The sequence below is a fragment of the Humulus lupulus genome, chromosome 9 (genome assembly GCF_963169125.1).
Source record: "Humulus lupulus chromosome 9, drHumLupu1.1, whole genome shotgun sequence".
Classification (NCBI taxonomy): Eukaryota; Viridiplantae; Streptophyta; class Magnoliopsida; order Rosales; family Cannabaceae; genus Humulus; species Humulus lupulus.
Window position 1 is genome coordinate 7,687,983 of NC_084801.1, and position 14,935 is coordinate 7,702,917.

Sequence of the window (14,935 nt, forward strand, 5' to 3'; positions counted from 1 at the left end):
TAATTATTTATTAACCATCCCATTATGGTTATAGGAAAATATTAGGCACATAATTAATGATTGTATATTATGGTATTAAACCTATGATTATATTAGTCCATTATAATAATTCCAACATTCTCCCACTTGGACAATATAATCAAACCACCATAACAATGTCTATCATTCCACATAAGGTAATCAAATAAATCATACACAATATCATATCTATAGGGTACATATATTATGTATGAATTGACCTTGAAGACATTCAATTCAAAACAATCATCAACAATCAATCCAAACATGCATGAGGTACAACAAAATTGAGATTATGTGCATTCATCTCGTTTTGTACCTGTCACTTCCATGAACAACAAAATATACGTATAAACATACATATGTAACAACCACAATAAAGAAGTGACTTCATCATCATAATGCATGTTCTTAACAAAACACAAGCCATAAGCAATCCGTACGAAATACTAGCATGTCCAATACAAAATAACAAACTCCCACTGAGCTTAACAAGCTAGGCTCCCAACAATCCCATTCGGGCAACATGTTCTAAAAACACACATATAGGTAAGCCTTTCGTTAGTGGGTCTGCTAACATGCTAGTGGTAGGCGTGTACTCGATAGAAATGAGGGACTCAGCGACTTTCTCTTTAACAAAATAGTACTTTATATCAATATGCTTTGAGCGAGAAGTACTCCTAGTGTTCTTAGAGAAAGCTACTGCTGCAGAATTATCACAATACAATTTCAGCGGCCTCGTGATAGAGTCTACAACATCTAGTGCTGAAATGAAATTCCGCAGCCATATGGCTTGACAAGTAGCCTCATAACACGCCATATACTCTGCCTCCATTGTGGATGAAGCTGTGAGTGTCTGCTTGACACTTTTCCACGATACAGCTCCTCCAGCCATCATATAAATGTAGCCTGAAGTGGACTTTTTATCGTCCACGCATCCCGCATAATCGGCGTCACTGAACCCAACTATATCCAGAGTGTCAGCTCGCCGATAGGTCAACATATGATCCTTGGTACCCTGAAGATACCGCATGACCTTCTTAGCCGCTTTCCAATGGCTAAGTCCGAGATCACTCAAGTACCTACCTAACACGCCGACAACAAAAGCAATATCAGGGCGTGTGCATACTTGAGCATACATAAGGCTACCAACCAGTGACGCATAAGGAACAGCTTTCATTTCATCTCTCTCTTTATCATTTTGTGGACATTGAGCCTTGGAGAACTTGTCACCCTTCACTATCGGTGCTTTCCCAGAAGAACATGAATGCATGTTGAATCTTTTCAAGATCCGATCAATGTAAGTTTTCTGAGACAAACGAAGAATACCATTGGCCCTATCTCGAAGGATTTGAATCCCAAGCACATAAGAAGCTTCGCCAAGGTCTCTCATGTCAAAATGGTTGAACAAGAGTTGTTTTGTCTCAGCCAACAGGTCAGAATTATTAGATGCAAGCAGGATGTCATCAACATACAATACTAAGAAAATGAAACTGCTCTCACTGACCTTCATGTATATACATTGATCCACCACATTCTCCTTGAAACCATTTTGAGTGACAATCATATCAAACTTGAGATACCACTGCCTCGATGCTTGTTTAAGCCCATATATTGACTTCTTGAGTTTGCAAACCATGTGTTCTTTGCCAGACTTCTCAAAACCTACAGGTTGAGTCATGTAAACATCCTCAGATAAGTCTCCATTCAAGAAGGCAGTCCTTACATCCATTTGTTTGAGTTCTAGATCAAAATGAGCAACTATAGCCATAATGATTCGCAACGAATCTTTGGTGGAAACAGGCGAAAAGGTTTCTTTGAAATCAATGCCCTCTCTCTGACTATAGCCTTTAGCCACAAGTCTAGCCTTGTACCTCTCTACTTGCCCATTCGAGTCACGTTTGATCTTATACACCCATTTGCATCCATCTTATACACCCATTTGCATCCGATGGGTCTACAACCTTTGGGTAGCTCAACCAACTCCCAAACTTCATTTTGTGACATAGAATTCAATTCTTCTTTCATTGCATCCACCCACAATGCAGATTTAGGACTATTCACAGCTTCTTGATAAGTAGCTGGCTCAGAATCATCTCCCACATCAAACTCATGCTCCTGCATATAGACAAGATAGTCATCAGGAATAGCAGGCATGCGGGCTCTTTGTGATCTTCTCACCACAACCTCATCTTCCCCCAAATCAAGATTTTCATCCTGTACTGGATCCTGAGGTTCATCATGAGCTTCTATTGGAATTTGTTCAATCACAGGATCATTAGTAGGAGCAGAAGTGGAAGCAACAGGTACAGGGACATAGATACGCTCTTCCCTGAATACAATTTCTCTTGACCCTTGACTTGAACCAAATTCATCTTCGAAATAGACAGCCCTATCTGATTCTATCACCCTGGTGGTGTGAGAAGGACAATAGAACCTAGAACCTCTCGAACCAATAGTGTAGCCTACAAAGCTCCCACTGATAGTTTTCGGATCAAGCTTCTTGGATTGTGGATTATAGGGCCTTACCTCAGCTTTGCATCCCCAAACGTGAAAATGACGCAAACTCGGTTTCTTGCCTGACCACAACTCATATGGCGTCTTTGGAACAGACTTGCTAGGCACTTGATTCAAGATATAAGCAGCAGTCCTTAATGCCTCACCCCATAAAAACTCTGGTAAGCTAGAATGAATTAACATACAACGTACCATGTCAAGAAGTGTGCGATTCCTTCTTTCAGCAATTCCATTCTGCTGGGGTGTCCCTGGCATTGTATATCTTGCATCAATACCACATTCCTGCAAGTATCTGGCAAAAGGCCCGGGGTTCCTTCCAGTTTCATCATAACGCCCATAATACTCTCCACCTCTATCAGAATTGACAGCTTTAATCTTCTTTCCCTTTTGAAGCTCAACATTCGTCTTGAAAATCTTAAAGGCATCTAAAGACTCAGATTTCTCACGAATGAGCTCAACATGACCATATCGGGAAAAATCATCAATGAAGGTGATAAAGTATTTATAGCCGCCCATAGCAGGTGGAACAAAAGGCCCACAAATGTCAGTATGAATAAGCTCCAATACATCTGTGCATCTGTCTGACTTACTCTTTCTAACCTTGGCAGTTAACTTTCCTTTTATACAATCAACACAGGCAGTGAAATCAGAGAAATCGAGATCCTGAAGTACACCATCTTTCACCAATCTCTCCATTCTATCTCTAGAAATATGACCCAAACGTTTATGCCAAAGCATGGAAGATTTCAAATCTCATCTCGCACGTTTAGAACCAACAATAGCATTACGAGAAGAAGAAGAAGAACAAGAGGGAGAAGTAACAGGAACAACATCATGTAAATCAAGCTTATATAAATTTCCACATAAACTTCCATTTCCAACCAACATAGAGTCACGATACAAAGTCAGTTTTCCAATTCCAAAAAGAAGACTATGACCTAGTCTATCCAAAATAGATACAGAAATCAAATTCCTCCTAATAGAGGGCAAATAAGCAACATCATGCAATTCCAAAAAATGTCTTGTATTCAACTGTAGTCTAACAGTCCCAAAAAATTCTATTCTGACTTCAGTATCGTCTCCCATGTATACATACTCCTCCAAACTATTCGGCCTTCTTCGATTTGTCACTGCCTGCAAGGAATTCGTAACATGAATTGTAGCTCCAGTATCTAACCACCACGTATTTGAGGGCACATCAATAATATTGGATTCTAAACAAACCAGCACAAGACATTTACCTTTCCTCTCTAAGTGGGCTTTGAGCTTTCGACAATCGGCTTTCTTATGCCCGAAACATTGACAAAAGTTGCACTTCCCTTTGAAATACTCATTCTTGTGACCAGTTGAAGATGAACTCACTTGTCCATTTCCTTTAGGGTGGTTGCCTTTCTTCTTAGAAGGCCTTTGGTCACTAGAGTTGTTGGAAGTGGACTTTCTCTTTTGAGAATTGCTTGGGTTTGTTACCATGGCGATACTTCTTGCTCTTCCCTTTTTCATGTCCTCTTCTTCCTTGGCAAGACTAGCAGTCATCTCCTCAATGGTCCATTGCTCCTTTTGAGCATTGTAGCTTGATCTGATCGAATCAAACTGAGAGGGAATGGTTTCCATCACAAACCACACCATGTAATCCTCACCAAGATCCAATCCCATACCCTTAAGCTTTTGGTAACAACCCATCAGTTTGTCAATATGAGCTCTAATGTCACCTGTATCGGCATAATTAGTCCGATGGAACAAAGTTAAGCATTCATTTTTCTCATTCTTTGAGAACTTCTTGTACTTCTCCTTGATCGCAGCGAGAAAATCCTTTGCAATTTCAGTTTGAGGAATACTATCACGAATGGACTCATCCATGTGATACCTCATAAGCATCAAACAACAACGATTGGAATGCTCCCAATCCTCATAGGACTTTCTGTCCTTTTCAGTGGCATCAACAGTAGGTTTAGGAGGTGCATCCGTTCTCAAGGCCAAGTCCACTCTCATAAGAGTCAAATTCATCATGAGAGATTCTACCCACTGTTTGTGGTTGGTTCCATTCAGCGTCAACATAGCAGAGGTTCTTGGATTGCTTAAAGCTGAATGAGAAACAAGAGCAATAACCATTAAATGCATGTTGTAACAAAATCATGTCATTTGCGCTCTTTTTCTCATAAATAAATGATCGCAAAATAACAAATGATCATTATGTATGCTAGAGTTCTTAGACAAATTAACAAAATAGAACTCATACACAGGTAAGAACAATCTATTAAATATTATAATCAAATACATTAATTCACTATCGAAAGGATAGATAAATTGTGATTCATAATATTTAATAAATTTTCTTCACCATATTAAGCATCTTTAGTAAGCAATTATCATCGATAGGATAATTAATTACTTATAAGGATCTTAATGTTATTTGGAGGAAAAAACAATACTTAAATAAATTAATATTTAAGTGTTCCTCATTACCAAACAATTTTTCATGCTTATTCTTACGATAGGTAAGAAAATAAGCACTAATCGTTGAAATAAATTACAAAATTTATGCCACAATACTAAAATTAACAACCAAAATATGAATAAAATTCATGCATTAGTATTGTGCATACAAATAGATGGTAGAAAATTAAAAAAGGTGAAAAATGGCCCAAAAAGACCTACGCACGCGCCCCCACGCACCTGAGATTTTTTTTTTTTTTTTTTAAATTAAACAGGTCCGTGCGACATGTCGTTTGACGAAAACGACATGTCGTTTGGATAAACGACGCGCGAGGAGGACTCAGCAAACGACGTGTCGTTCGGGCTGAAAGAAAGAGAACCTCTGATCGTACGACATGTCGTTTTTGCCCGACAGAGGCAAAACGACATGTCATTTTTCTCGTCCCTGTTCAACCAAAAAAGGATTTCTGGGTCCGCGGGTCTGAAACTCGGGTCGACGCGACCCGATTCGTGACCCGGCCGTATCTCCCACCTCCGGCCACCAAAACGGACGCCGTTTGAGGGGTTTTGTTCCATTTTCAATCCTCTATCAATTTCCAATACCCATTTAATTCAAAAAACACAAAATAATAGACAAAAAATTGGTGAATCTGAAATGGGTATCCTCCATTGTTAAACTCCTATATACTCCAATGGAAAATGTAAAAATTGCTCCCAAAACATATATGAACACATTTAAAATGATAAAACTCATATTCACACAACATTAAACATATTAATCCGAAAAGATATCATAAATTTCAGATTTGTGAATATGGGTTTATGAAAAAAAAAATTGAGCTCTAAAATCAATAACTTTGGCTCTCTAATACCAATTGTTAAACATTATCATGGATTATGAGCATTCAATCAATAACTTTATACACACCAACTATCATTACTCATAATCATTAAAGCCAAGATCAAGCATTTATTTAGAGCATCCAAAATACAATAAATGCACATACCTCCCAATCCATCCATGTGAGCCATTTGATTCCAAGAACCACCAACAAGAATCACTACAAAACCACAAGATTAGAGCAATAATCCTAGAGGCACAATGTGGAGCTATCCCCCTTTTTCTTATTACCAATCACCTTAAAACCCCTTAATCACCAAAGACATATATTTATATGTCATACCCTTGTAACCCTAAGGGGTTATTCACTAATAGGGCTTAAGTGGGTTTTATTATGGTATACTATAATTTAATGGGCCAACTATAGTATTAAGGGTGCTCTCATGTGCCTCTAACACATAATTATTTATTAACCATCCCATTATGGTTATAAGAAAATATTAGGCACATAATTAATGATTGTATATTATGGTATTAAACCTATGATTATATTAGTCCATTATAATAATTCCAACACTGTCTTGACAATCACAGTTCCAAAATTGACAACCCACTAGGCAATAGTTAATGCAACGCTTCATCTGAGAAATAGATCAATTGTTAAATTCATGAACTAGATTGGTTTATAATGTGTATATGTAGATACAAAAGAAGAAGAGAGAAAAATAAAATAAATGATAAGAAGGGTTTGTTACTTACACGCTAAAATCTCTTATAGTATGTAGGGGTCCCACACCGCACTATAATTTGTGGTTTGGAACCCTTCGCGGCGCGATTACGATTTGTATTTTTGCCAAAAAGCGCAGTGTGGTGCGATTTACGGTTTTGAAGTTTATAAATGCAGTTCAAACCGCACCCACCACATCGTTATATATATTAATTTTTTTATATATATATTTTTTAATTTTACTACATTTAAACTAAATGATACACATTCTACTTCAACTTAAAGATATTCATCCTTAATTAAAATATTTACTTCTACATCACATTTTTTTCTCTGTTATTAGTTTGTTGTATTTTAATTTTATTTGCTAAAAATTTATTAGTTTGTTGTATATTTATTATTTTGTTAAACACGTTTTATTATGAATATTTATTAATTATAATGTTTAATTGTTAAATTATTTGGCGATTCATATAAACCGTCCATAATGCATCCCATTTTTGCGGTACAATTTATGCAATTTGAGATCTATGTGGTGCAGGTTGCGGTTTGAAAAATTGTTCAAACTGCATATACAATGTAGTCCAATAAACTAACAATAAATCACACCATTCACACCACGAACAACTTGGTTTCTAAATGTTTTAAAGTCGGTTGGTCCAATCAAAATTTAGAGTAGTGACATTTGGAAAAGAAAAAAAAGTTAAACTAAATGATGCAAAGTCAAGATACATGTGGATGGAATTTATCCTTCTCGAGAATGAATCTTATTCATCCGTCCAATTAGTGATTGAATTGATCCGTCCAATTAGTGATTGAATTGATAAGATAAACATCAATCATTACAAACCTTAAAATGAAGTTCCAACTACATTAAATATAAACATAAGTACATAAAACAAAACCTAAACTACATTGTCTCTAACCTGGACAAAATTCAAGCTATATTTTGTACATATAGCTTTGGTTTCAGTGTTCTCAGAGTATCTGGTCCATTATGTGTCAGAAATTATATTTTATGTGTCAATAACTATATTTTATGTATCATTTTTAGTAAAACTACCAAAAACGACACATGAAATATATCTTTTGATACATAAAAGAATGGTACCCGCATCATCGAACACAAGCGCATATATTTTGTCTCATTACCTGTTTGTACCTTGTATTTTAACAAATTTATTTTTAGACTCTATATTTTGACAAATTCATTTTTGGATCTTGTGTTTTGTAAAATTATTCAAATAGACTCTTAAACTCAATTTTGATGAAGAAAAAATTGAATATAACAACACAGTTGTTAGGCAAAATAATTTTATTTTTGTTTTAAATTATTAGTTTGGTGAATTATTTGTAATTTTAGCTCAGAAAACTTTGACCAAAATCGAGTTTAGGGTTCCATTTAAACCATTTTATAAAATACAGGGTCCAAAAAGTTATTTGTCAAAATACAGGGTCCAAACAGATAATTGAACAAAACACAGGGTCCAAAAAGGTATAAACCCATATATAAATATATAATTTTTTAAAAATTCCGAATAGTTTACAATACCGAAAATTAGGATCAAACATTTTTTCCACACGCATAAAAAAAATTAGTCAAGTGTGCAACATGTTTGAACTTAATTTTCAGTACTATAAACTATTCGGAATTTTCTGAAAATTTGCAGGATGTTCTAAATAGCTACAATATACATAGTCCTACCAAAAAATCGCGCCGAAAATTGTCCACGAGTCGGGAACACTGAAAGCCCCACCGGTAGGGCTTAAAGTAAAACCTACCTGCATCGAATCCAAGCGCACATATAAATATATAATTTTCAGAAAATTCCGAATAGTTTACAGTTGTGAAAACTAGGTTCAAACATGTTATTTTCCACGCGCATAAAATAAAATTAGTCACGCGTACAACATGTTTGAACTTAGTTTTCGGTACTGTAAACTATTCGAAATTTTCTGAAAATTTGCAGGATGCTCTAAATAGCTACAATATACACGATCCTACAAAAAAATTGTGCCGAAAACTGTTCACGAGTCGAGAACACTAAGAGCCCCACTGGTAAGGCTTAAAGTGAAGCCTTGAACTTAGTTTTCAGTACTGTAAACTATTCTAAACTTTCTGAAAATTTGCAGGATGCTATAAATAGCTACAATATACACGATCCTACAAAAAAACGTGCCAAAAATTGTTCACGAGTAGAGAACACTGAGAGCCCCACCGGTAGAGCTTAAAGTGAACATCCTGCAAATTTTCAAAAAATTTCGAATAGTTTACAGTATCGAAAACTAAGTTAAAACATGTTGCACGCGTGACTAATTTTTTTTATGCGCGTGAAAAACATGTTTGAACCTAGTTTTCGGTACTGTAAACTATTCGGAATTTTCTAAAAAGTTGCAGGATGTTCTAAATAGCTACAATATACACAGTCTTACAAAAAAATCGCGCCGAAAACTATTCACGAGTCGAGAACACTGAGAGCTCCACCGATAGGGCTTAAAGTGAAGCCCCTATAGAAAAATTGTCCTAAATATATATTAGGGTTTTTAGCGGCGAAAATACTCAATGTTTTCACAGTGTTCCACTTTTACATCAAATCTTTTTTTTAGCGGTGAATATACCCAAACCCGCTAAAAGTGTCTCTCCGTTACTATCCACTTGTTAACATCGTTAATGGTGCTTATGTGGCATTGACGTGACCTGACCGAAATAACGTGTCATTGCCACGCGTACAATATAAAATAAAAATTAATTTAAAATTGCAAATAATTATAAATTAAATAAATAACCAAAATTAAAAAATAATTCATAAAAAACGAAACCATTCTTTCCCCATCTTATTTCCTCCCTTGGAACCTTAGCAACCGCCATACCCACCTCCGACCACCATTCTCCGTCGCCATAACCACCAGAGCTCCAAGCCTAGCGTACCCAAGACCCCTCGCCTATCCCCCACGAACCCAAGCTTCGTGAGAGCCCACCCCAGAAATCATTGCCTTCCCCAAACCCGCGCCTCCTCTTGAACCCATCTCCATGAACTCCGAGACCCCAAGATCCATCCGCGACTTCGTGCCCAGCACGGGGTTCCTAAAGATTAAGACCGAAACGCAAGCCACCATCGCCGCCATCGCCGCCTTGGCGTTCCCGAGCACCTATAAAGTGAGGGCACTAGTGTGTTTGGTTACCAAGAAATTGGTCAAGTTCACCAAGTAAGCCACCGTCGCATTCCCAATCAACAAGAACACCATAAATGGATCTCCTTTGGCTTTTTCAATCGTAACACTCACGACATTCCCTTCAATGTAAAGGGTAAAAGGAAGCAAAATCATGGCTGCCATGGGAGCCATGTAAAGCAACAAATTCATGGAATGAAGCTTCTCGGAATCGGAAGATAATAACAGACCTTGAACCACTGATTTCAAAGCTCGAGCAGCAGTCGAACTCACACAAACCAAGAACCCAAATAAGTTAAACAATGGCTCACTGTTACTGGCCAGCACAATCCCAAAAACCACAGGCAAAAGAGCCAAATACACCTCAGCCGATTCCTTCTTGCAAGTAATTACGAAAGCAAAAATGGCAGTGAAGAACAGCCCCGTAGCCCCAACGGCTTGATTAAACGACACCGGAATGTACGAAGAGAAGTATTACCACAAACGACAAAGAAGCAGAAAATGGTGTCGCCAGAATATCAATCGCTTGGTCTGCAATGGCGGTGGTGGTGTTGTCCAGCCTTGGATTGCTCATACGACGCGTCGTCCATGACTGTGTCTCCACCATCGTCGTCCCCTCTACCAAGCTTCCTCTCTCTCCCTAAAACTCTCGGATTCGTGCCCAGGGAGGAAAGACGATGAGGGAAAAGAAGATGGGGAAAGAATGGTTTCGTTTTTTATGAAATTATTTTTTAATTTTGGTTATTTATTTATTTAATTTATAATTATTTGCAATTTTAAATTAATTTTTATTTTATATTGTACACGTGGCAATGACACGTTATTTCGGTCAGGCCACATCAATGCCACATAAGCACCATTAACGGTGTTAACAAGTGGGCAGTAACGGAGAGACGCTTTTCACCGCCAAAAAAAAAGATTTGGTATAAAAGTGGAACATTGCGAAAACATTGAGTATTTTCGCTGCTAAAAACCCTATATATTATTGCTTGTTTTCAACTACCATTTTCAATTATTGAATACAATTAAGGCCTCTCTCTCTCCTTCTCTCCCTCTCTCTCTCTCTCCAACCATTGTTTGTAAAGTTTGTTCATCTTTTGACATGGGAGAAGCTCAAGAAGTTCAACTCAACATCAGGGGTAAGTCTTCTTTGGTTTAACTAAGTGACATGTTTTCATGAAATGAGAAGATTGAATGGGAAAAGAGAAACTTTGTCCCCACGTAGTGATATCAAACACTGTTTTTCTAAAGGTTATGTACTAAAAACTCAATTGAATTATTTTCATAAATATAACTTCAAAGGTCTCTCTCTCTCTCTCTCTCTCTCTCTATATATATATATATATATTGATAGTAAACAATGATTAATAAAGAAGCACTTATGTGTATATGCTGATGTATCTGTTATCTTCACCAGCTCAGGAAGCTAATGAAGGAGATTCTCATGGCGTTGCAAATGAATCCAACCAGCCAACTAGTCCTCAAAGTAGAAAACTTACACTTTGGGTTCGAATTGGGATATATTCATTATTTGTTCTCTCTGGCCAAGCAGTAGCAACCTTATTAGGGAGATTGTATTATGAAAGAGGTGGACAGAGTAAATGGCTGGCAACACTTGTTCAGCTAGCAGGCTTTCCAATTCTTCTTCCTTACTATTTCATCCCAATAAAAAGGTTCAAAACCAAAACAAATCACACCACTACTAGTACTACCACTAATTCTATCCAATCAAAAAAACCATCTACCTTACTTGTCACCTCAATTTACTTAGTTCTTGGCCTAATGGTAGCAGCAGCTTGTTATCTTTACTCTGTTGGTCTTATGTACCTTCCAGTATCAACCTACTCAATCATATGTGCATCCCAATTGGGCTTTAATGCTTTCTTCTCCTTCTTTCTCAACTCACAGAAATTCACTCCTTACATAATCAACTCCCTAGTACTTCTCACCATCTCTTCTGTTCTGCTCGTTTTCGAACCCAATTCTGAAGAATCTTCTAAAGTCTCAAAAGGGAAGTATGCACTTGGGTTTGTTTGCACTGTGGGTGCCTCTGCAGGGTATGGTTTGATTCTCCCCTTAACACAGTTTTTCATGAACAAAGTTCTTAAAAAGGAGAGCTTTTCAGTGGTCATGGATGTCATAGTGTTTCAATCACTCGTTGCAACTGTTGCAATTCTTGTGGGACTTTTTGCAAGCAGTGAGTGGTCAACTTTGAGAGAAGAAATGAATGAGTTTGAACTTGGGAAAGTTTCATATGTAATGACATTATCATGGACAGCCATAGCTTGGCAAGTTTTATCCATTGGGATAGTGGGTTTAATACTAGAGGTCTCTGCCCTCTTCTCCAATGTCATCGGTGTTTTGGGTTTGCCTATTGTCCCGGTTATGGCTGTGTTTTTCTTCCATGAAAAGATGGATGGGATCAAGGCTATGGCTATGGTTTTGGCTATTTGGGGCTTTGTTTCATATGCTTATCAGAACTATCTTGACAATCACAGTTCCAAGAATGATAATCCAATAAGGAATAGTCAAAGCAATGGTTCACCAGAGAGGGTGAAAGAGCTCAATGGTTGAATTAATCAACTAGTTTTTTTTTTCTTATAGTTTATATATAATACATATAAAAGAAAAAAAGATTAGAGGGTTGTTCCATGCTAAAATTTACTTTTAGTATCTTATATGAGAGTGTTGCTATTTGACATCTTAAGGTGTCCAACACTACATGAAATGGTACTCCATGATTGGTTAGCGATATCACATAATACTTATTAAATTCAAATAAGTAGAACCCGATATTGGATTGCACCAATAACAATATGTCAACTCTTTGAGGTGCCTCGTAGCAATTCTTCTTATATGATCCCATTTATGTTTATATAATTGTCTTGTAGTGTGCAATATTAAAATATCAATGTACAATATTCCATTTGAAGGTATATGAATAAAAATCACATTATATTTTTGTCTTCTCTCATTCCACTCAAAGAATGAAAATTTTGTCACCCTCGCCTAGACGGAGACAAGGGCAATTTCTGTTTCCCATATACTTCTTTCCCATCAGAATTTTTATATTATTGTCATATGATTGTGGAAACCAATACGTTACTACACTTCATATAAAAACTTAAATTAAAATATGATAAAATAATAAGAACTTACAATTTATATGGTTTTTTTTTATAAAATTTGTAAATATATGAATTTTTTCAACAAAAAAAAATTATTCTATTATTTTTTTTTTAAGAATTTTCACTTTTATGGATTTAGTTTCTCATATTTTTGTGTAAAAACTAATTTATGTTAATTAAGTTTCTCTTATTTAGTTAATTAGCAATTGTATTTCTCATACTTTGTTTTTTTTCTTTGATAAATTTTCTCGTACAAATTAGAAAAAATATAATCTGATATTTTTGCAGTAATAACATAAAAATCATATTTATGAAAAATCTCCACAAAATATTTTATTATTTTCAAAATATTTTAAGTACGAATAAACTAGAGAGGTGAATGGATATTTAACATATGTCTACTTATAAAATATTTATGGGTGATTAATTTTGATATATATATATATATATGCAATGGTAAAAATCAATGGAGTTCTTATTTATTTTTATTGTTTTGAGTAAATGTACCTGAACTATGTAATTCTAAAATTTTAAATTAATTACTATAAATTTATTGAAGCATATAGGTTTTTTTACTAGGCTTCTCACCTAATTATATGACATTTGAATATTAGAAAACTATAACAATTTTTACTTAATTATTACGTAGGTATCCAAAAAGGACTCAAACCTCAAATTTTGTAGAAGCATATCACAAGCATGACCATTTAAGCCGTCCTCTCTTAGTTGAAGCTTGTAGGTTCAAAATTCTATGTTACACACTTAATATGTGATAATGTGTTGTGACAAACATTGTCACATAATATAAGCAAAATAATTCATTTTATAGTCAAAATAACAATATGTTACAACTTAGTTTCTAAATATTTTGAGGCCGGTTGGTCCAATCAAAATTCAGAGTAGTGAGAATTGGAAAAAAAGTCAATATATATGAGGTGGATTGAATTTATCCTGCTCGAGGATGAATCTTATTCATCTGTCCAATTAGTGATTGAATTGATAAGATAAACATTAATCATTAGAAGCCTTAAGATGAAGTTCTAAGAGCACTCCAATGAAGTAGTTACAATATCTAATTTTTTATAATATAGGAAAAAAATTGTTAAATAGTCTTCTAATGGGTGATGCAAACTTATATTTGTTTACCTAAATAAATAGTATTTCTCTATATGTATTGAAACACTATTTAAGGTATAAATATTTTATTATTTTTTTATAAGTTTTTGTATATATATGAGTGTGATACTATTATATTTAATTATTTTATTTTTTAAAATAAATAAAATATTTTTAAAAAAATATAATATTTAAATGATGTAAAGAAAAAATAGAGAAGCTAATATATAGTATAATGTAAAAATTTGAGGTAAATTATAAAAAAATATGTTTTTGTGATATATTTTGTAATACACTCTATAATATTTAGCTAAAACTTATAAAAACATATTTCATCAGCTCATTTAGACATATATTTATAATAGCTATACACAAATTCCAATTAATCTATATCTACATTTACATAATATTTACATATCATTTATATAATATTTTAATATTATTATTTTTCTTTATAAGTTTTCTCTCTCATTTAGTATATATATTTATTATTTCTTTTTTCTTTTTCAAGTATTTTATTTTACTTTAATTAATAAAATATGTTTAAAGATATAATATTTAAATGATATAGAAAAATATATAGAAAAGCTGATATATGGTATAATATAAAACTTAAAAATAAAATAGAAAAATATGTGTTTTAATAATGTATTTTAAAGGATTGAGTAAAGCATCCGTTGGAAGTGCTCTAACTACATTAAATCTAAACATAAGTACATAAAACAAAACCTAAACTACATAATAGAAATTGTCTCTAAACAGGACAAAATTCAAAGCCTATATTTTGTACATATAGCTTTGATTTCAGTGTTTTTAGAGTATAAGTCTATTATGTGTCAAAAATTATATTTTATGTATCATTTTTAGTAAATGCATCAGTAGCAATTAATGCTACCAAAAACGACACATAAAATATAACTTTTGATCCATAAAAGAATGGTACCTGCATCGAATCCAAGCGCATATATATAAATATATATTATT

General features: G+C 34.7%; 2 protein-coding genes and 1 pseudogene across 3 annotated transcripts; 1 reads left to right on the plus strand and 2 right to left on the minus strand.

Annotated features, from left to right (window-relative positions):
* Positions 1-3,288: 3,288 nt before the first annotated feature.
* LOC133799377 (uncharacterized) lies at positions 3,289-6,869 on the minus strand. The gene is made up of 2 exons (XM_062237399.1): positions 5,976-6,869; positions 3,289-4,616 (listed from the first exon to the last, which is right to left on the minus strand). Exons 1-2 carry the CDS (start codon positions 5,998-6,000, stop codon positions 3,289-3,291), a joined length of 1,353 nt encoding a protein of 450 aa, XP_062093383.1. The 5' UTR covers positions 6,001-6,869.
* A 1,993-nt stretch (positions 6,870-8,862) lies between these two features.
* LOC133799378 (probable sugar phosphate/phosphate translocator At1g12500) lies at positions 8,863-10,225 on the minus strand (annotated as a pseudogene).
* Positions 10,226-10,731: 506 nt separating this feature from the next.
* On the plus strand, positions 10,732-12,674 carry LOC133801940 (purine permease 21-like). 2 transcript variants are annotated; one of them, XM_062240170.1, is made up of 2 exons: positions 10,732-10,846; positions 11,125-12,674. In XM_062240170.1, exons 1-2 carry the CDS (start codon positions 10,810-10,812, stop codon positions 12,279-12,281), a joined length of 1,194 nt encoding a protein of 397 aa, XP_062096154.1. In that variant the 5' UTR covers positions 10,732-10,809; the 3' UTR covers positions 12,282-12,674. The 2 variants fall into 2 exon arrangements, with proteins under 2 accessions (XP_062096154.1, XP_062096153.1); XM_062240169.1 differs by lacking the exon at positions 10,732-10,846 and adding an exon at positions 10,847-10,958.
* Positions 12,675-14,935: the final 2,261 nt, after the last annotated feature.

What these genes read in the sequence shown, in the direction of transcription:
- LOC133801940 (XM_062240169.1), top strand. Translation starts at nt 10,889, where the DNA reads ATGAGAAGATTGAATGGGAAAAGAGAAACTTTGTCCCCACGTAGTGAT. An exon ending in CAAACACTGTTTTTCTAAAG is followed by an intron (nt 10,959 to 11,124) that starts GTTATGTACTAA and finishes TATCTTCACCAG; the next exon opens with CTCAGGAAGCTAATGAAGGA.
- LOC133799377 (XM_062237399.1), bottom strand. Translation starts at nt 6,000, where the DNA reads ATGGCTCACATGGATGGATTGGGAG. An exon ending in TCACATGGATGGATTGGGAG is followed by an intron (nt 4,617 to 5,975) that starts GTATGTGCATTT and finishes TTTCTCATTCAG; the next exon opens with CTTTAAGCAATCCAAGAACC.